The sequence below is a fragment of the Mastigoproctus giganteus genome, chromosome 5 (genome assembly GCF_048544385.1).
Source record: "Mastigoproctus giganteus isolate SK-2022 chromosome 5, ASM4854438v1, whole genome shotgun sequence".
Lineage (NCBI taxonomy): Eukaryota > Metazoa > Arthropoda > Arachnida > Uropygi > Thelyphonidae > Mastigoproctus > Mastigoproctus giganteus.
The window spans coordinates 172857035-172880989 of NC_143579.1; the positions used below are offsets into that span (position 1 = coordinate 172857035).

The 23955-nt window shown below is 36.3% G+C and overlaps 1 protein-coding gene across 1 annotated transcript in view; it reads left to right on the forward strand.

The window, feature by feature from the left end:
* Positions 1-23955, forward strand: part of mEFTu1 (mitochondrial translation elongation factor Tu 1) — a 167394-nt gene that overhangs the window by 28203 nt on the left and 115236 nt on the right. The window contains exon 3 of the mRNA XM_090373527.1: positions 12278-12464. Coding sequence (XP_090229653.1) covers positions 12278-12464 — 187 coding nt within the window. The remainder of the gene's footprint in view (positions 1-12277; positions 12465-23955) is intronic.

The window sequence follows — 23955 nt, forward strand, 5'->3', positions numbered from 1 at the left end:
GAGAATGTCCGCTAGACAGAAGCTGCAAACACATTAAAACCAATAGAGGTGAGTTGGGGAATTTGAAAATGTTCGTTGTAGAGAGATGTCCGTTAACGAGAGGTGTCCGTTAGGAGAAGTTTCACTGTACTTGGATCTTAGAAAGGATTTTGATACTGTTGCACATGGAAGACTGCTGCACAGATCGGAGCAGTGTGGCATTGGAGGCAAATTGCTGCTGTGGATAAAGGGGTGGTTGAGGGGGACAAGACAGAGAGTGGTAATCAATGGACACTGCTCATTTTGGACTAATGTTATTAGTGGAGTCCCTCAGGGTTCAGTATTGGGTCCATTATTGTTTTCTGTATTTATAAATGATATTGATGATGGTATATCAAGCTTAATGTCCAAGTTTGCAGACGATACGAAGGTTGGCAGGGTTGTCAAGGACACTACTGACACTATGCTGCTGCAACAGGATCTGGAAAGGTTGAGCAGATGGGCTGAGAGATGGCAAATGAAGTTTAACATTGACCAATGTAAAGTACTACATATAGGAAACAGCAACCCCAGAGCAACGTATCAACTCTGTGGTACTACACTGACAGTGGTAGAGAATGAAAAGGACCTGGGGGTGGTTGTGCAGGCAGATATGAAGTTCTCTGAGCAGTGCAGACGGGCTGCAAGAGTAGCTCATGGTGAATTGTCAATGATATATAGGAATTTTTCTAGCAGGAGGTGATTATTCCCTTGTATAAGGCAATGGTCAGACCACACCTAGAGTACTGTATACAGGCCTGGAGGCCTCATTTCAAGAAGGATGTAGAGCTGCTGGAATGAGTACCGAGAAGGGCAACAAGAGTAGTGAACGGAACAAAGGGGTGCTCTTACGAAGAAAGGCTTAAGTTTTGCAAATTAGTGTCTGGAGACTAGGCACCAGCGAGGTGATCTGATAGAGGTGTATAAAGCCTTGAATGATTTGAGCATGCTCAATGCTGATGGGATTCTGTCTCTTGCTCAGAATAATCACCTGAGAGGGCATAAATTCAAATTGGGGAAAGGGAGATGTAGGATAGACGTGCGGAAATTTGCCTTTAGCCAGCGGGTGGTTGGTTGGTGGAACAGACTTCCATCCCTTGTCGTGGAAGTCGATAGCCTAAATAAGTTTAAGGCTCAGCTAGACAGGTATTTCGAACAAACAGAGGGTGAAGTGGAAGTGGTTATTTATTTATTTTTTATTTATTTCTTTTATTTTATTTATTTATTTTTTTTTTTGGCTGATGCTGCATAAGCTTGCTTTCTTGCATCAAATGCCGCTAATGCTAAAGTTACCTGTATGGAAGAAGAGAGTAGAGACCAACATTCTTGCAAACTTTCCACTGTTGCAGGAAGTGCTTTACCAAGATGTAGTTGAAATGCAAACTTCTCTCTCAATTTTTTTGAAAAGAGATATCTGCGCGTACACTTGGAAACATTACAGAACTCTTTTAAAAGTTATTTCTATCTTGATGGCATGAAAATTGAACCATGGATCTGAAATCCTTTTCTTTCTGATATAAACTGTATCGAAGATGTTGATTTAACCAAAGATGAACTCATTGATCTTAGGCCAAAAAAACTTACTACGATTGGAGTTTACCTCAAAAAGCCTTGGAGAATTCTGGTGATCCTTGAGAGAAGCCTATCCTCGTCTTGTAAAGCGAGGTATGGAAGCTTTGATACCATTTGCAACAATATATCTGTGCGAATCGGGATTTTCAGCACTTGTAACAATGAAAACAAAAAATCGAAATCGATTAGATGTCCAACATGACATGCGTGTTGCCTTGTCAAATACCACACCACACCAGTTTAATGTTGTTATTCAAGATAAACAACAACAGTCTTCACACTGATATGTCCTTAAAAAATAAAATTTAACTTCAACTTTCCTATATTTTAAATATATTATATTATTATCCAATGTGTTAAGAAAGTAACACATATATTACTGTATAATGTTTTTTTTTTTTTTAAATTTTGGTAACTATTTCATTAAACTGGTTTTTTTGTAATTTTATTTTATGCATTTAAAAACATTATTCTGAGAAGGGATCTGTGGAACTAAGAAGGTTAAGAACCCCTGATTTAAAGTCTGTTAATTCTGGGACTGGTGTTAATTTTTCGTTCGTGAATATGTTTATTTCGGTTCTGAGTTGAAAAAATCTTTTTAACACATTACCGTGACTCAACCATCGCACCTCCGTATGATATAACAAATCACCATATTCGCTTTTGATTTCCTCCAAGAAAATTTTAAACTGATGATGGTTCAGGCCATTTTTGCATATAAAATTCACAATGCTAATTATAGTCGACATGATTGAGTTCGAAGACAAAAATTTACCGCACAACGATTGCTGGTGAATAACACAATGAAATTGCATAGGTCTTTCGATGTTTTTGGAATCAAAATATTTATTAATATGGCCGATGAAACCAATATTTTTTCCAACCATATTCTTTGCACCATCAGTCGTAATTGCTGTCAACAATTCTCAGTCAAGCTGCAGGTCTTCAAACACTTTTGATACGCTATAACATATGTTTTCACCATAGGTTCTATTCTTCAAGCTTTCAAGTGCAGCCCGTTCTTCTGCGACTTCAAAATTTTTATACTGTACATGTAACTGAGCAGTTAGGCCTCCGTAGCTGAGTGGTCAGGAGCGGGTGCACAGTAGCACACGCTCTTTGAGTAGACCAGGGTTCAAGCCCCTGACTGCTGAATACGGTCGATCTGCCAACCCGCACTGGACCAGCGTGGCAGATTATGGTCCATTTCCCTCAGCATGAATTGTTGAGGAGGCTTCCATCCTGCAGTGGGTTGATAATGGCTTTTTATGCTGTGTTGGTAATAACATCACTTTCATCAATTGCAATTGAAAAATTTATAAAATCTGTAACTTTTTGTTTCAGCTGATCTTTAACATTAGCAGACAAGTCTTCGATTCTTGCTGAAGTTGACGCTGATAAACTTATAGCAGTGAAGTGCTTAACTTGATCAGGGCATATTTCTTTTGCAATTGATAGGCACACTCTTTTCACAAACTCGCCATCAGTAAAAGCCCTCCCTTCTTCAACAATGATTTGAGATGCTCGCAAATTAGCTCTAATTAAATTTAAATTCTGATTAGTGAGACATGTCATCTGTTGTTGTTGCCTCTTGAAATCAAAGCTCAGCTCTTGTAATTTCTTGTTTCGCAACTCTCCTTGAAGTTTATAGTAAACTTCAAGGAGAGTTGCGTTTGTCGTAAAATGCCGTTTCAAATTATATTCTTTCAACACAGAAACTGCTTCCTTACATATAAGGCAGGTGCATCGGTTATTGTCCCTTATAAAAAAAATAATTAATCGACCAAAGTTCATTGAAGACACGACACTCGGAATCAGTTTTTCTTTTCCTTGACATCTTGATTCGCTAAAATTAAAATTAAAAATTCAAAGTTAAATAAAATTAAATATAATAATATGCATTTATACAAATAGCACTAATAAATTGTTGTGCATGATAATCGGTGCAGCGGCCCGACGACTACAGTCTGGATGAGAATAGCTGACCAGGAGAAAGATTAATATGCGTACTTGTCTTTACATTGGAAACTGCAAAGAACGCATTGCATACAATTCTTTCACTAATACTTACTTGATTAATATTTAGATTAGTGTTTAGCAATTGTTTTAACAGTTGCTTATTTTAACTTTACTATTTCACTTTTTGACAACTCGTGTTTGCCAGAAATACTTGAGGCTATAAACTTATAGCCTTCGGCACTCGCACTGTTGGGATTTCTGACATCGCAAGAAACACTGCTGCCAAGTGGAAGTGCATAGAGTTGCAACAATGTTACAAAATTATATTTGGATGCATTTACATTATATTTTCATTAAAAATATCCTTATATACGATATGTAGCAACCAAAAAAGATTTCTATAGAATAAATTTTACGAGGCGGATGAAATGGTCTTTCGGGCCGGATGAAATCATCTGGCGGGCCGGATTCAGCCCATGGGCCGTAAGTTGGGGACCCCTGGTGTAGAGGAATGTTTCAAGAAATATCATAAATAAACACTATAATATTATTGTGAATTTTAGTTACTGTATTTCCTCACGTATAAGACGCTCCCATGTATAAGATGCACCTTAATTTTGGGACCCGAAATTTGAAAAAAAATGTATTACCTAAAGTTATTGAACTCAAGTTTTATTCATCATAAAATTCATACAATTCATCACTGACAAAACTCCCATCCATTAGCTTCTCCTTATCTGTGTCTGATGACGAATCACTGTCTTCATGTATTGCCTCGTCCTCAGTTCCATCTATGGTGTTTGAAATGCCACACTTCTCAAATGACTTGACAACGATCTCAATCTTGATATTATCCCAGGATCTTTTCACCCAGGTACAAACTTCTGCAATAGTTGGTTTCTACACTCTTCCTGCTGGTGTCAAATTGTCCCCAGAAGACTTCATCCATTGGTTCCATTCGTCTCTCATGTCAGCTTTGAAGGGTTTGTTAATGCTGACATAAAGTGGTTGGAGCTGGGATGTCAAGGTATGACGGCAAGTTTTGTTTTTTGCTCTGCAACAATTTTTGTATTTTTTGTTATGTGTGCCCTGAACTGATCAAGCACCAATAGGGCAAGTTTGCGTAAGAGCCCACCTGGTCTCCTGCTCTAAACTTTCTCAAACCAGATCTTTATCCCATCCCGATCCATCCAACCCTTGTCATGAACGTGGACAATCACTCCTCGAGGAATGTCTTCTTTTGGCATTGTTTGTGTTTAAAAATCAGCATAGGAGGCAGCTTGGTTCCGTCGGCACAACAAGCTAGAACAACTGTATAATGGCTCTTTTCATGTCCACTTGTCTTCACAGTTACAGTTTTCACCCCCCTTCTTATCAGCAGTTCTGTTACTTGGGACATCAAATCGAAGGGGGACTTTGTCCATATTTGCAATCTGTCCCAACTCAAACTGATGTGTCTTCCGACATTGAATGACAAAACGATGAAATTCAATGACCTTCTGCTCATAGCTTTCAGGCATCGTTTGGGCAAGTCTGGTGCATGTACGCATGCTTAGTCCATTCCGTTTCATGAACCTGAAGCACCAATTGTGTCCTCCTTTGAAATCAGTAACTTCTTTTTCATCAGCAATTCTTCTTGCCTCATGCTGAACCATCTTTGTGGACACAGGAATTCCAATTGCCCTTTGCTCCTCATTCAATTCCCTCTCTAAATTAGGCCATTTTGCTGACTTGCCTCTAATGGCCTTCTTCTGCCGTGGCGTTTTCAGTAGGATTTCTTCTTCCCGTAGCCAGTCTCCGATTGTTTTCTCAGTTGGAGGAGGACCAAACTTATGTTCAGCAGCACGATTTCCATTCACTTTTGCAAACTGGATCACCTTTAACTTGAATTCAGCACTGTACGAAAATCTTTTCTGAGCCATTTCTGGGCAGAATGCAGCAAAACGTAACCTAATATACCAGTAACAAGTGCGAAACAATGAGTGCAAAGACAACAAGCGCAAAAAAGCGGGAAATGCAAGTAAAAAAAAAAAAAAATCTACAACCACTGTACAAGAAGCACCCAGTTTTTAGACCCCAAATTTTTCCAAAAAAAGGTGTCTTATACATGGGGAAATACAGTATACACTTTTCTTTATGTATTTGTAAATAAAATATATTTTTTTTGTGAATAAATTTTGTTTTCTGATGCCATGGTTGATTTTTCATTCTTATCCCTGAAGCCCACTATCCATCAGTTGCACATATTTGCTACAAATATACTGATAGCTGCACCTGAAAGGCAAGTCATACCAGTCAGAGTTAACTCGTAGGCGGGGTCCTGGGCCAGATCACCAAATACTAATTAACTCGTATTTGGCAGTCGACGTGTTAATGACCTTCTTCTATTGACCGGAAATCCTATCCAAAGGTTTGCTGACGATAGCACATTGCATTCCACCTTCCAGTTTAAGAAGCCTTGCCCTGCTCAAACAGCTTCAACTTCTCAAGTACCCATTGCCAAATCTTTAAATGATCTTTTTATTTCATCCCGGCATATTTGCAGCAAACAGTCAAGAATATCATTCTGAATAGTTTTGAAATGCCTTTAAATGCTGCATTACTTTCTAAATGGTTCTTTAAATTGGAATCTAATGTACAGGCAAAATTTATTAATCCTCTCAATACTCCTGGATTTTAGAATCGTCTTTTTCGTCATGTCCATGTAAAGGAATTTCAAACTGTCCACAAAATTTGAGTATTCACTTAACACTGATGTTATTTAGTTACTTAATGGGAGTTTGGGCAAATAACAAAAAGACACCGACATTGTGGCTACACACCTATCATGGTCAACGATGAAATCTGCACTGTGCACTTTACAGTGACTTTGATTCGTTTCACCTATAAAAAATGTATATTGGCAAGTTGTCAACATGCTCGTTGCCAATGGCAACCAACTACCTGATATTCACTGGAATGCACAATGTGCCATTTCCTGGAACACAGTGAGGCCTATGGTTAATTAAACTTCAAAGTTGGAAACGATTTCGTGTTTTTATTCGTTTATTATTGAAATGATTAATGGAAATAGAGGACTAGAGTCGAGAACTACCTATGCACATATAGGTAGTTCTCGACTTTACAAGTTAATTCTTTCCTAGTGCATGCTCGTAAAGCGGGAATTTATTTCCCATAGACATAAGGTTAAAAATAGTGGTTATGTTCTCAACAATGAAATTAGTTAGCTAATTAGTTTATGTTTAAACAATGATTGATTTATCGAAAAAAATGAAAACGTAGCCTGTAAAATCAAGGGAATTATAATAATAGAGAAATTATTTACGACTTACAAATGTTAAAGAATATTTATTCTTTATCATCATCGACTAAAGGCACACTTGATCACTCATTATTGGCTCGGCACTTGTTGGTTTGTTGCACAAGGAGTCGTCGTCTTCAGAAATGCTTCAAGAGGCATTTGTTTCCAAGATAATCTTCTTCTCTTTTCAACCAGTGAAATACCACCACTTTGCTTATTGGAGGCCTGAAGTGGTGAAACCCATGTTTAGTCTCTAGAGCAAAGTTTCTGGCATCCCCCTCCCCCCATACTTCTCCAACCCTAACCCAAGCACGGTACTAAGTACTATAGGTTCTAATACCTCTCGTGTTTGGGGCTCACATAAAAAAAAAAAAAAAAATTGCATGCATAATCATTATTTAACGGCATACACAAATTGCAATTAACACGATTCGAGTGGAGTAACAAGTTTACAAAGCTTTAAAAAAAGAGAAGATACTGAAAATTTTTTTGTTTTTTATACGATTGAAGGTTTCAGGCAAGGGGAAACACATTTCACCATAATAATGTATAAAACCACACGATTCCAGCTATCGGTATTTTTGCAAATGCAAGAACATAGAGTTTACTATTCGTTTATAATTGCTTGCAGAAACAGAAAAGCCCAATAAACCAGCAAGTGCAAATTATTTTTATTGTTTTATGGTCGTGACCTCCAGAAATGTGCTTTAGAAAAATATCACAAAGGCGTTTAAAATCTGTTCTTATAAGGGAACATATGATAACGATGAAAGTGTAGTGCATTTTAATGATTTGAATTGGTAACTAATACAGTTTACAAACCATGCTCACGACCTTTTATATGACCTAAAGGTCAAGCTTGTGACCTTAAAAATGACATTTTCGAGAGAAAAATAGCTTAGTTATACAGCGAAAATTTTAACTTCCGAGATATTGAAACAAATTACCAAACAACAATGATTTATTGGGTTCATATTACGATATTTTAAACGATACAATGGTGTGTCTCTGGAACTGATTAATATCGTAAAGAGAGATACACTTATTGTATAGCTATACACGTGGTTTGAAATGCAATATTTATGAATGTTTAACATTTGTTTTTTGCAATTAATGTTCATATTTTTGATTTTGTTCATACTTGAGAAAAAAAACTCGTAAACCCGGAACTCGTAAAGCGGGAACTGCCTGTACTATATGCAGGTCCTGTTAATATAAATATTCATTGCGTTGCATTCTTCACAAAATTTCATATAACCCTGTTCACTGCATATCTAGCTGGGGTGCTGCAGTGCCTATGGGGCGCCTCCATAGCCAGGTGGGCAGGAGCAGCAGTGCGTAGCACACGCTTCTTGATTAGACTGGGGTTCAAGCCTGTGCCCACCAAATACGGAGGATGTGGAAAGGTCAGGGAATGACCACCGCATATCCCCGGAGCAATATAGCCTTAGTTGCTAATGCTCCTAAAAACCAAACAACAAGCCGCCCCTGCAAATATTGTTGGGCTTTCAGAGACGTGGTGTCACACAGATATAAGGAATGCAGAATTGTAATTTGGGGAGTATAATGTGTATAGACAGGATGGAAAAGGAGAAGGGATTATGTTGTTAGTTCAGAAACAAAATCTAAGGAAGTGTATCCTGATGACACAGGTGGACATTGCAATATTGAGTCAATTTGGTGTGATATAAACACTGGGAAAGCAAAATTGAGAGTAGGAGTGTGTTGTTGGCTTAATGACTGATGAGTCATTAGTCCTATAACATATAATGGGGGATTTTAACATCCCAGATATTCACTGGAACTTGTGGGTTGGTCACTTGCACACTAGCAAGACTTTTGGGGGTTTATTGGATAATTTTTCTATAGCAGCATGTTCGAGATGCAACCAGAGGGAATAATGCTCCCTCTGGTTACTAATTATCAGCAGTGATTATTCATGCATTAAGAATCTGCAGATAAAGCAATAACTAGGTGGTAGTGATCACAGTGTACTGATGTAGGATTTACTCAAAGATGTAACTACTATCAGGGGTAAAGCAAAGGGTCTTTGCTTTTGTAAAGGCGACTACGGTGGTCTCAGACAGTTTTTAAATTTTATACATTGGGATCAGCTGATGATGTTACCAACAGCAAATTCTAAATAAGATACATTGAAGGAATTAATCTTGGAAGCTACTAGACTTTTCATAATGTTCATATGAAAAGAAATGCTGTTCAAGGTTTAGGCTTAAATGGATGTCAGATAAACTAATGAGACCCGTGGTAGAGAAGAAAAGTTCATGGGATGCATATAAATTATTATGAGACACAAGCTTATGGTAGATATTAGCTAGCCTGTAATCAAGTCACAAAGGAGGCTAGGCAAGTGAACATGTGAGACATTTGCACATCTTCAGTCCATAGGTACCTCACCTGAATTCAAGGATGCTCTCATAATTATGGCCAAAAGCCTGCCTAAAATCTTTGGCAAAGGATGCAAAGGAAAACAGCAAAGACTTCTTTGATTATGTAAACGCCAGAAGGAAGGCGATGAATCAGATTGGTCCACTTAATATCAATGGTTCGACTGTTGATGATCCTGGTCAGGTAGTTAACAAAATGAATGAGTGTTTTTACATCTACATTCACCCATGAGGAGTCATTAAGGGAGGAGAATGCCAGATGTTAATCAGACTAACAGGGAGCTAAAGGATTTTGTAATGACTGCAAGCAAAGTGTAGGAGAAATTGTAATTAAACATAACTGGTGTGGTTGGGATCAATCCAGTTATATTAAAGGAGATAACAAAGGAAATAAAGAAACCCTTAGCCATGATCGAGAGCATTCTTGGACTAGGGGAAGGTCCCTATGGACTGAAGATGTGCTAATGTATCTCCAATTCAAAAAGAGGGATCAAAGGGTGACATGAGTAATTACTGACCTGTTAGTTTAAATTCTGTTCTAGGGTAAAATAATGGAGTAACTGGTTAAAGAAGCATTGCAGGATCATCTAGACAAGATTGCAGTTATAGTTAAGACACAACATGGGAAGTCTTGTCTGACCAATTTGATTGGATACTATGATGTGGTCACAAAGGAATTGGATACAAAAAATATTTTTGATATCATATACTTGGATTTTAGGAAAGCTTTTGATACTGTTGCACATGGAAGACTACTGTACAAATTGGATCAGTATGGCTTTCAGGGCAAGTTGCTACTATGGATAAAGGGGATGGTTGAGTGGGAGAAGACAGAGTGGTAATCAATGGATGCTACTCTTCCCAGACTAATGTTATTAGTGGAGTTCCCCAGGGTTGGTGTTGGGCCCATTGTTCTTTTCTGTATTTTTGAATGACATTGATGAAGGTATATCAGGCTTAATGTCCAAGTTTGAAGGTGATACAAAGGTTAACAGGGTTGTTAATGACAGTATTCTACTGCAACAGGATCTGGAAAAATTGAGCAGATGGGCTGAGCGGTGGTAACTGAAGTTTAACATTGACAAGTGAAAAGTACTGCATATGGGTAGCAGTAACCCCAGAGTAATATACCAACTGTGCAGTACTACACAGGGAATTAGAGTATGAAAAAGACCTGGTGGTAATTGTGCAGTCAGGTATGAAGTTTTCTGAGCAGTGCAGATAAGCTGCAAGAGTATTTCATGGGATTGTTGATATACTGGAATTATGCTAGCAGGGAAAAATATGTGATTATCCCCTTCTATAAGGCAATGGTTATGCCACACTGCTAGTACTGCATATAGGTCTGGAGGCCTCATTTTAGGAAGAATGCAGAGCTGCTGGGACAAGTACAGTGAAGGGCAACGAGGTCGGTGAGTGGAACAAAAGGTTACTGTTACCAGAAAGGCTTAAATTCTGCCTCATCTTCAGACTACAAAGAATTGTAGTCTGGAGATGAGGCACCTGCGAAGTGGTCTGATTCAGGTGTATAAGGCTTTGAATGGTTTGACCAAGCTCAATGCTGATGGGATTCTTCCTCTTGCTTAGATTACGCACCTGAGGAGGCATAATTCCAATTGAGGAAAGACAGTTGTAGAATAGATATGCGGAAATTTGCCTTAACCAGTGGGTGGTTGATTGCTGGAACATGCTTCCATCTGTCGTGGAAGTTGACAGCTTAAATAAATTCAAGGAAGAACTAGAAAAATTTTTGGTGGATTGGGTGGGTAAAATGGGAAGGGTTTTTTTTTGACTGATAATGTATGTGTGTGCTTTCTTGCATCATATGTCTCTGCTAATGCTCAAATGGCGAGATTGCCAGAAGGATAACCATATATGAGTAAAGAATTCGATTATGTGGGCTACAGAGCTTGGCGACCAGGCAGAGGTGACACGATTGAGACTTATAAGGCCCTGAGAGGGATTAGTAAAATGAATTAAAGTGGAATTCTCATTGTTATAAAGAATTCCAGAACTAGGGGTCATAAATTGAAATTATAGGGGTTTAGATTTAATTTCGGGAAGTTTACTTTTAGCTAGCAAGTCGTTGAATCCTGGAACAAGTTGCCCTCACAGGTAGTTGAAGCTGTCAGTTTGAATAAATTCAAAGATCAATTGGACAGTTACCTGTGCATGGAAGGTAGCATATAATTTGTTTTCTTATCTATTTTTTTTTTTTTTGCCAGTGCAGCAAAAGCCTCTGGCTTCTTTGCACTAACTATATTGTGAATACTATTAATATTATGATAAATAGTTTGCTTGTGGATTTGTTAACGTCTGTGTAGATTTTCTTTTTATACTTAAGCATGACTACTAGTCCAGAGTAGTTGTCAAGGTGGTAATAGATAATTAATTTTCTATTACAATGAATATAATCATTAACTGTATTTAACAGTAATGTGGGCTCTTGAACCCCAGCCAATTCAAACAGAAAAGCTGCTGCACCTTGTGCTAACCATTTGCTGTGAATTTTTTTGGCTAATATTTATTTTTCTGCACTTATTTTGGACTTGCTTTCATAACTTTGAAGATTTCTATGTAGCATTTATTTTGGCTCTAAACATTCAATAAATGCTGAAAATGAATGCGTGATATGAGCAAGGAAAGTAATTGCATCGTAACAGAAGATAAGTACTTGATAAACTTCATATTTATGTTTCTTAAATCGAAAGTGGTTTTTCGTTGTGTTTTTTAATTATTATATTATTGGTATATTTATTGTCTTTTACCCCCGACCCCCCTCTGTTTTTTTATGAGACCATAATCTTGTCAATCATATTTTTGCCAAAGTCTGTTCTTTTCGGAACGATATTTCTCCATCGTTGGCAAGTTTTGCCAGTTTTGTGGCAAAGCAGGAATTTTGGCACTGTTTTAATTGTTTATCACAAATGCTCAAGTTTCATTTTTTATTTTTATTTTTCTTTTTTAAAGATAATTTCAATAAAATTGTTGAACATGTTTATTTAGAAAATTGTTTTTTCAGCTGGTATGTAATAGATTCCATCAAAGTCTTTATTATACTGCAAGTAGAACAGCAGCGAGTGGAGTTCCAGTCCCTCCAGTAGCAGGAGCCAAAAAAATCTTCCAGAGGGATAAACCACATTGTAATATTGGTACAATAGGTCATGTTGATCATGGAAAAACTTCTTTGACTGCTGCAATTACAAAAGGTAAATAGTTTTATTTGTGTGGCTAGTGGTGAGCTGTAGTGGGGCTTGTGAGAGCCCATTATTTTATTTTTTATTTTTTTGAAAATTTGTGAGCCCATTGTTGAGACAATTATTTATTTTACAAATCAAATCCTGAATGCAATTATTGAGTATCCAGAGCTGGAGGGGCAAGTGGGGGCCCCAACCCCAGAATTTTAATGGGCCAATCAACCAGTTATGTATTTTAAAATTGCTTCATTTTTGATTTAATTACAGTGGGACCTCTGTATAACAATTTTTTTTTTTTAAATTTCCCCTTGGTAATTACGTTTGAAATAGTTTCCGCTGAATGAAGAAAATTTCCATATAATGAGCAGATCACGAGAGAGAGAACTTTGTACGCATTGTTCTTACCTCTGTCCTTTAGGCAATTTAGGCAATTAGAAAGTGCGAATTAAAGGTGAAAGGGATTACCATTCCACAACGTTAGTGGTGTCCGTAAAACCTATGCAGTTACATACCGAGAAGTCTCGCTAGTCAGTATGCTTTCCATAGCCAGTCAGGGGATTAAGAAGATTCCCGACATGAATAATAGCCTGTGGTCAACCTGTGTTGTGGTTTCCCTTTACTCTGACAAACAGGCATATGTTTTTTGGAGAAGTGAGTGATCCACATGTTTTAGTAAATTTCTCTTGTCTATGTTTACATGGTCACAGTAGCTGAATATCCGCACAGTATTCAAAGAATTAGTGACAGTAGAAAAGTAGAGGAGGGGGGGAAATTAGACAACTAAGATATTAAGCAAACTTTCCTGAGATGAAATGTTGGCAGATTTTAACTCTGTGTTGAAGCTTTCACCGTGAAGGTTTCCTTCGAACGTTTCATTCTAAAATATAATGGCACACAGGCAATAATTAAAAAGACAAACATAAAACTGTATACATTATATCACCAATCTCCAAAAAACCAGTGCGAATTAAGGATGATTGCTAAAGAACTTGATGTGGAAACTATTAGGATCGGTCGTGTGTTTGGGCCACGATGGGCAGCTTGTAACTTGCAGACGGCAATTGTGGGTTGGAGGAATTATCCCACTTTGTGCAAACATTTTGAATCAGAAGTTAAAAATTTGAGATTATTAAACCAACTTTTATAACTGGAATTTCTTAATGATTTAGCACTAATGATCGACATCCTGCAGGAGATCTCTTACCTTTCAGAAGTGTTACAAAGTCACAGTCATTATAGCAAAAGCAGATTAATTATTGGAACTATCAGTGCTATTGCTAATTTGAAAAATTCTGAAGGAAATTATGAAGCTAAAATTGAGAGCATGTTGAAGTGGAACCTCCCCGAAATGTTACCACCTTGTCGCGGTGAGGAGGCTTGAGTATCCTGATGACCCAGAGAGCTATGCTGGCGGTAGCTAGACTACTGGTAGGGCAACCCTAGCCAGACAGGTCAAAGGGTAGGGATCAGACGAAGAGTAACATACTGGTCCTCCAGGTTGGGGGTTGTGCAGGAGACTGGTTCCCTCCCCATGTAAAAAATAATAAAAACTCAAAGCTCAGAGGAAAACCGGATGGACAAAGGGATGCGACTCGGAGGGAAAAGGGAAACGAAAAGGAATAAATATTGTAACATGTAACATAGGAGAATTAGGATATAAAGAAGTCGAACTCCTTAAACGTTTAAAACAGAAGAAAGTAAATATAGCAGTAATAACAGAAACAAAGAAAAAATTAAAAGGTACGACAGGTTATGATTCTTATACAATGATATACAGTGGAGTAGATCAAAAGGAAAGAGCTAGTGGAGGGGTAGCAATATTAATAAATCGGAAATGGAAAGCCAAAATACAGAGCTACACATTTATAAATAATAGAATAATAACAGTAGTAGTAGTAGTAGTGCCATGTGATGCAAGAAAGCAAGCTTATGCAGCATCAGCCAAAAAAAAAAAAAAAAAAAAATTACAAAACAATCCTCTCTAAATATTTGTTCAGTTCCTCCTTAAATTTATTTAACCTATCAATTTTCACAATGACAGGTGGAAGTTTGTTCCAGCAATTAACCACCCACTGGCTAAAGGCAAATTTCCCCACATCTATTCTACATCTGTCCTTCCTCAATTTGAATTTATGCCCACTTAGATTCGTAATGTGAACAAGTGGAAGAATCCCATCAGAATTCAGCGTGCTCAACCCATTCAAGGCCTTATAGATCTCAATCAGATCACAGGTGCCTATCGTTGCCCTTCTCTGTACACGCTCAAGCAAATCTACATCCTTCCTAAAATGAGGCCTCCAGACCTGCACGCAGTACTCAAGGCGTGGGCTGACCATTGCCTTATACAGAGGGACAATCACCTCCTTTTCCCTGCTAACAAAATTCTTGTATATCATTGACAACACCCCATGACCTGCCCTGGCAGCCTGTCTGCATTGATAGTTCATATCTGACTGCACAATTACTCCCAGGTCTTTTTCATTTTCTACCTCCTTAAGCCACACAGTCATTACGTTTCTCTGTGGTTACTTCTACCCATATACAGTGCTTTGCATTTTTCAATGTTAAACTTCAGTTGCCACTTGTCAGCCCATCTGCCCAAATTTTCTAGATCCTGTTGCAGTAACACACTGTCATTACTATCATTAACAACCCTGCCAACCTTTGTATCATCTGCAAACTTCGATACTAAGCCTGATATACCTTCATCAATATCATTGATAAATATACAAAACAACAGTGGACCCAACACCGAACCCCGTGGGACTCCACTAATAACATTAGTCCACGAAGAGCAGCACCCATTGATTACCACCCTCTGTCTTCTCCTACTCAACCATCCTTTTATCCATTGTAGCAACTTACCCTTAATATCATTCTGCTCCAATTTGTACAGTAGTCTTCCATGCGCAAGTGTCAAAAGCTTTCCTGAAATCCAAGTATATGATATCAAAATGATTTTTTGCATCCAGTTCCTTTGTAACCACATCATAATAACCAATCAAATTTGTCAGACAAGACTTTCCCTTAACAAACCCATGCTGTGTCTGAATTATTGCTGCAGTCTTGTCTAGTAGATGATCCTGCAGTGCATCTTTAACCAGTGACTTCATTATTTTACCCGGAACAGAAGTTAAACTAACTGGTCTGTAATTACTCGTGTCACCCTTCGATCCCCCTTTGTGAATTGGGGACACATTTGCACATCTCCAGTCCGTGGGGACCTCCCCCCGAGTCCAACAATGCTCTTATAATTATGGCTAAGGGTTTGCTTACTTTCTTTGCTGCCTCCTTTAATATAACTGGATAGATCCCTCCACCCCAGGTGCCTTTCTTATGTTTAACTTCAACAATTTCTCCTCCCCTTTGTTCTCAGTTATTAAAATCATTAAGCACCCTGTTACAATTTGATAACCTTGTGGCATTTCCACTTAATAACTCATGTGTGAATGTAGATGCAAAATACTCATTCAGTTTGTTTGCTATCTGAGCAGGATCATCAACAGTCGAACCATCGATATCAAGTGGACCAATCAGATTCATCCCCTTCCTTTTAGAGTTTATATAAGTAAAGAAATCCTTGCTGTTTTTCTTAGCATCCTTTGCCAAAGATTTCTCGTAATCTGCCTTCGCCTGCCTAACTTCCTTTGTGACTTGATTACAGACTAGCTTATATATAACATAGGCTTCTGTGTCGCCTGATAATTTATATGCATCCCATGCATTTTTCTTCTCTGCCACGAGTCTCATTAGTTCATTTGACAACCATTTAGGCCTAAACCTTGAACAATATTTCTTAATAGGTATGAAACATTTAGTAGCTTCCACTGTTAATTCCTTGAATGCTTCCCACTTAGAATTTGCTGTTGGTAACATCATCAGTTGGTCCCACTGTACAGAATTTAAAAACTGTCTGAGACCAGTAAGATTTAAATTAGACAGAGGTTATTTATGTATAATTGGAATTTATGCTCCAGAAGATGGAAAAGAGGAAGAAACATAAATTTTATTTAGAGTTACAAAAAGAACTAGATAAGAATATAAAAAAGGACCATGTAGTTATTTTGGGAGATTATAATGCTCGGGTAGGGAATAAGCCAATAAAAAATATTATGAGATGTTATGGGGAAAATAAAGTAAATGGAAATGGATATAAATTAAGAGATTTTGCAACATTCAATAATTTAAAGATAAATATTTTTTTTAGAAAACATGATATACATAAATATACATGGTCAGCAAGAGGTACACAATCAATAAGACTATGTAATAGTAAATCAAAAATTAGCAAAACAATGTCGAGATACTAGGGTGTGTAGAGGATATGATATTAATTCAGATCAACAGATATTTATTTAAAGTATACCCAGTATAAAATAAAATAAAATAAAATATTTCCAGTAGCTTTCGGAACTCGTGTCCCTTTCTCAACTGACAGAATTTTTTGAATACATTACAAGCAAAGTGTGGCACGTTACTCATTCGTCATTGTTGTAGCACGGACGTGTGCTGCCTTGCGCCAGTGATCATCCATCAATAAAACGGTTGTCTCCAGGATTGGATGTATACGCATGCCTTTCTGGCGATTTAATGCCTTAGGGTTGTTCATTATGTTTAGTGACTCTAGCCATAGGCGGTGGCGAAAGTGTCGCGCGTGGTCCACTAAATAAATATCTGTTAAACTATGGACCCCAGTACTCCAGGCCCATTTGTCACTAATTCAGATCATTTTTAGTGGCTTCAAAAATAGAGTTATGGGCTAAATGGAAGAAGAGAAAACTATTAAACAGGGGAAGGAGGAGTTGGGTTATAAAGTATATCTACTTCAAGAAGAAAGTATACAAAATTTATATGAAAAAAGGATTAAAGACGAAATAAGTAAAACATCGGAGAGAGAACAAATAGAAGAAGAATGGAATAATATATGAAATATAATTCAAAAGATGGCAAAAGAGACACTAGGACAATTCAGGAAAAATTATAAGAAGAGGGGGGGAGGGTAAAGATATAGAATGAAGAAATAGCTAAAGCAGTACAAATCTTAAATATATACAAAATAGGACAAGTGAGAATGAAGAAATATATAAACAAGAACACAGTAAAACCAAAGATATAATAAGGAAGGCTAAAGCAGAGTCATAGGATAGATTTATAAGCACAATAGAACATGATGTTCATGGAGGACAAAATTTGGCATATAAAATGATGAAACACTTGAATAGCACAGAGAAAGACACTTCAAGAATAAATATAACAAAGGAAGAACAATGGAAAAAACATTATGAAGAATTGTGGAAAGACCCAACGTATCAAACAGAAGAGATACACTTAGACCCAGTTAGTAACATAGATCTGATAACGAAGGAGGAATTGGAAATGGCATTGAAAGCTACAAAAAATAGGAAAGCAGTAGGAATGGATGGTATAAATGCAGAACTGATCAAGTATGGAGGAAGTTTTTTAAAAGACAGGATACTAAATTTATTTAATAAATGTTGAGAACAATATAAAATACCAGAAGAATGGAAGATAGCAAAAATTATTTCAATATTTAAAAAAGGAAATAGAAATGATACAAAGAATACAGTATATAAAATGTATAGCTAAATAATAGAATTAAAATTCTCTGATGAAATATTAATAGAGGAACAGGCAGGATTCAGAAAAAGATCATGTACAGATAATATATTTATATTAAAACAAATAATAGAAAAATGAAAAGAGTTTAATTTAGAAACGCATTTAGCATTTATAGATTATGAAAAAATTTGATCTAGTAAACAGACGAAAACTATGGGACATATTGAGTAATAAAGGATACCCAAAGCATCTTACAAAAATAATACAGAGTTTATATCAAGAAACAAAAATAGTAATAGATACAGATAATAAATTAACAGAAGAAAGTATAATAAATCAGGGAGTTAGACAAGGATGTAGCTTGCCACCAACGCTGTTTAACATATATATCAAGGATATGATATGTAAATGGAAAGAAGAAATTAATACAGGTATATATTTAAATACAAAGAATAGGATTGATACACTGTTATTTGCAGATGATCAAGTAATTATTCAAGATAGTGAAGATAATTTCCAAAGAGCTGTATTTAAATTAAACCAAATAACAGAAGAATATAAAGTTAAAATATCAATGATGAAAACGAGAACAATGGCTTTTAAAGGGAAAAATACGGTGAGAACAAAAATAGTTATAGACAGTAAAATATTAGCACAAGTAAAACATTTTAAATATCTAGGATGTGATATAACATATGATATTGAAGAAGATATGAACCAGAAATTGCAAAATTTCAAAATATATGTGGAACAATAAAAAGAACTCTCTGGCTAAGAAAACAAGGAAAGAAACACAATTGAAATTTTACAAAGTAATGGCAAACCATTACTTTATGGTTCTGAAACATGGATACCGAAACAAAGACATTAATAGAATACAAGCTGCAGAAATGGAATTTTTAAGATATGTTAAAGGATGTACAAAATTAAATAAAATACCAAACATAAATATTAGAAAGGAATTAAAGATTTACTCAATTAATGGCAAAATTATAGAATATAGAAAAGATGGAAAGAACATGTAGAAAGAATGGAAAATAATAGATTCCCTAAATTAGCTTATACATATAGAGCAAAAGGAAAAAGAGACAGAGGAAAACCAAAGAAAAGATGGGCAGACCTCTTCAATATCAGAACAGGTGGATCGCCTAATCCATGAAGGAAGATAAGTTGAAGTGGAAAGAATTTGAAGGAATCAAAAAAATTACCTCGTGACAAGTTATTAAATGCATTGTTTTATCCTTAAAGGATAAGTTATTAATGCAACAGAGTGATTTTAAATTAAATAACTAAAATAATGATACCATTGACGATGAGGAATTGAAAGAAATTTTAAACTTATGCTACCCGGAATCTTAGAATATGAACAAACTTTCATCTCTGTGGCAAGATGGTGAAAACCGAATAAGAAATTTAAGTTTCCTGATAAAATATGAAATAAAAATGAATGATTTTAGAGATTTTGTCGAAGACAGTTTATCTTTAAAATCGAGTGAAATTCCCTTTTCAATTAAGAAAGCCAGAAAATATCTTTAAAACCATTACGATTAGCAATGCTGAAGCTGGCGAGCTTTCAGCATAATGAATAATATTGTAACAGTTAAACATGTTGCAGATTATGATGACTATACATCTAAATGGAAAACCGTTGTTTCAATTTGATTCCAATCATTACGTCAAATCATTCCTCTGTAATCATCGCTCAGCTATTGAGCAAAGCAGATCGACAACAAATGTGTTAATAAAGAAGTAAATTCTATATGGCAATTTTCAGAATAAATTTTTCTTGAATATTTGTATAATAATTTTTTTCATGTAATCTGTGATTTTTGTATACCTTTTGTAGAATAGTTTGGTTTTTATGTAATATTTGTTTTTATATTATGAAATGTGTGATAGTTTTTGTTATTTGTGATATGAGAAATATTTCATGTTATTTTTTATTCACAATATTAAAATTTTATCATGAAAAAAATGTATCCATTATATTTCCCTAATGGATACATTAAAAAAAAAAAAAAAAAGACAAATAAAAAAAGTGGCGTATGTGCCGAGCACGTGGAGTAGTTTTGTATTATGTGAAACATCCTTGGCGTTTCTTTCTTTTAGGTATTTTGATTTGTATATGATTTGTATTTGGTTGGTCCCTTGATGCTCGTTGTAGCCAAGTTTGATTGTATATTATTTATTTTAAGATTATATAATAATAAGAAAAAATATTATCTATAAACAGTAGGCTTTATTATTAAAAAAATAATTTCCAAACTACTTCATTTCCTACAAACAGTGACTGAAACTAAAACCAAAACTCCAAGCAAATACTGAAGGATGCCAATGAAACTGGATATACATACTGGAGAAATACTAAAATTTACATTGACATAATTCTAGTAGATACTTGCCAAAATCTGGTAAATCCTAGGCTTTACCAGTTCTTTTTGGAAAAGGCCTGAAATTTGGACTCTTGCTGCTCTGATATGATAAAAGTCCAAAATATTAAAAAAATGTTCCACATTAATGGTTCATTCACTTTTCTGATTTTTGAACAAGGGCATGGGTGAGGATATATCTGTTAAGATATATCTCCTACCCATACCCTTGTTTAAATCAGAAAAGTTGCCTATTCACTACATTCAGACTCTAATTTCAAATTAGTCTGAATTTCCAATTTTATCCTGCTCAGATAGCTGCCAGACTGAACGAGTATTTTGCATATACATTTACACATGAGGGATTCTGTAGGGAAGTAGAGCACAGAAGCTTATTAAACTCTACAGAAAGCTAAATGATTCTGTGGAGTGAGAGCAAAGTGGAGGAGAAATTGTGGAAGTTAAACATAAGAAAGGCACCTAGGGTGGATGGGATTTATCCAGTTATATTAAAGAAGGTGGCAAAGGAGTAAGAAAACCCCAGTCGTAATTGTGAGAGCATGATTGGACTCGGGGGAAGTCCCCACAACGGGAAATGTGCAAATACATCCCCAATTCACAAAGGGGATCAAAGAGTGACACAGGTAATTACAGACCTGTTAGTTTAACTTCTGTTCCAGGGCATTATTTCCAACCTGTGAACAAGATGATTAGTCGAAAAGCTTAGTCTGCTTAAAGAAAGCAAGTATCTTAAAATTTTGTTTAATGTGCTCATCCAAATTTCATAGTCATGTTTTTAAAGTATTTATTACCATAGTCAATTCTTCCGTTTTAATTATTTTGACACAACGTCTTCTCGTACACATACTTTCATTGGGTTGGTTTAATGTGTTTTGGGATCAGTTGGGGCTCTTGCTTTCAGTTCCGGTATGCATCGGATCATTCATGGCTCTGCAAGTGAAAGAATTCATTAAATTATTTTATTCGTTTGTCTTGTTCGTTTACTTTTGGAGAGGATTGACTAGAAGCATTCTGTGCAAAAAAATTGAGGTAATCTTATTCTTTTTATACAACGTTATAACGTAGAATTTATTCAGCCCTATAGCTTTTTTATATTGATAAATGAAATATATAAATATATGCATTATTCAATTAGTTTTGCACTTTAATTTTTTTTATATCTTCAGTTTTTTTTTTTTTTTTTTTTTTTTGATTTGGTAGTTGTTGGCGCATCGGCTTCTGTGGCCATATTGCACCTCCCAAGGTTTTTGCAGTACTTTGATCCAAGCCCGAGGCGGGAATCGAACCCGCGACCTTTGGGTTGCCGGGCAGGTACTTTACCCACTCGGCTAGCCCGGTCGGCATATCTTCAGTGAGGTGGCACTATTATCTCTCTTCCTCTCTCAATATCTAGCTAATGACGAATTGTTTCAATTAATGATTTTTGAATTTTCTTAAAAATATTTTCATATTAATTCGTACAGGCTTAGCCTCCAATGAATAAATTTTAAATTATAGAGATAAACTGTTAAGTATTTATGCTATGCTGTAGCATAGGCAAACAATCAGCTGACCATTAGAACCAAGAATGTTCCAACTGTAAAAATAAACATGTCTATAATTTCCAAACTACTTCATTTTAGTTTAAACTACTTCAAGTAGTTTAAATATACTATAAATATCACCTGATATCGTGAAAAAACACAACCCTACTGCTATGTGACTTCGTTAAAAAGGTGATCACCAAGAAAATCAAAACTCTTCTTAATATCACATTTTCAACATAAAATTCAAGAGCACATAGTAATCTGTTAAGCATAGACAGCAGCCAGTAGCACCAGTAGTCTTCTTTAACAAAGCATCTTTAATCTCTGCACATCACTTGCTCTGGCTATTTAGCAATTTCTAATGGCTAAATAAACAGTCTACACTAATCATGCCATTGGAGTAAAACTGCAAGTATTATCAATAATCCTTAACTATTGCATCAATAAGCACATTCATTGTATTATGAAATAACTGAAACAACCATGGGTATTGAGAGGGCCATTAATAAATTACCGGAATCCATTGCTAATCAGATTCATGTTAAAACCGTTGCTATATTGAGCCAGGAAAAAATGGCTGCTTCAAATCTTACCCTTAAACAGAAGAAAGCGTTAGAAGAACTTAAACGGGATGATGATATTGTAATTTTACCGGCAGACAATGGAAGATCAACTGTTGTACTAAGTAAGGAGGATTACCAAAAGAAAGTGTTAGATTTATTACGTGATAGTGATACATACAAGATTATTCATAGAAACCCATTGGCTGGCTTAGAACAGTGTGAATAAGATGTTACTATCCTGGTTGAAAACGGAGAAGATTTCAAAGGAGAAATACTGGTCCATGCATGCAATAAGGTGTCAGCTGCCCAGATTTTATGGGTTGCCCAAGATGCACAAAATAAATGTTCCGCTATGACCCATAGTTTCCTCTATTGGTAGCCCTACTTATGCTGTATCTAAATTTCTGGTGCAGCTGACTGCCCCGGTAGTGGGTCGGTCTACGTTGATCATTAAAGATAGTGTGGAGTTCATGAATTTTGTAAAGTGTCAAAATATAGGGGAGGACTTGTATCCCCATAGCGCATGGGGTAGAATGTGTCGAGTTGGCCTTACAGAAGGATAATACCTTAAGTGCTAGATCTCACCTAAATATGGAAGCTATATGCTGTGGTGTTGAATTATGTCTTTCAAGTACTATCTTGGTATTTCAAGGAGTGATGTATAAGCAGGTTCACGGCACAGCTATGGGTTCTCCAATCAGCGCTATTGTCGCAAACTTAGCTATGGAAGAATTAGAGATTTTTTTTTTCTATTTCTCTATAGAATTAGAGAATTCTATTTCTCTAATTCTCTAATTAGAGAATTAGAGAAATAGAATTTTTGGCGAGGTTGGAGTTCCCTATGTGTAAGTGGAAACAATATGTGGATGACACGTTCACTATAGTAAAAAAAGGGGAGAGAGGAAGATGTGGTTAGTTTTCTCAATGGTTTCTCTCTCCTTTCATACAATTTACCTCAGAGGTAGAAGTAGACGGCACCCTACCATTTCTGGATATAATGGTGTACAGGGAAGGCTCCAGGCTTAGAACCAAGGTCTATAGGAAATCAATGTGTAGGGGCCAGTACACGCATTATAAGTTGGCTCAGACTGCCCAACATAAAAATAGTGTGGCTAGGGCACGTATGGGTAGGGTGAAGACACATTGTAGTACCTCTGAGGAGGGAGAGAAAGAAATTAGGCAGTTTATGACGGATCTTATGAAATGTGGTTACCCCAGAGGATAATTGATAAATATAATAGAGAAATGGAGCATAATCAGGTAGTTCTGCCTGCACCGCTTACCACAGTTTATATTCCCTACTATCTGGGCTTGTCAGATCACATTGCGAGGATGCTTCGCGACTTTCAGACACAGTGTGCAGCTCCCGGGTCGGAGATTACACACAGTGGTGTCACAGACCCTATTACTAGGCATTCTAGTAGTGGGGTCATATATGAGATCA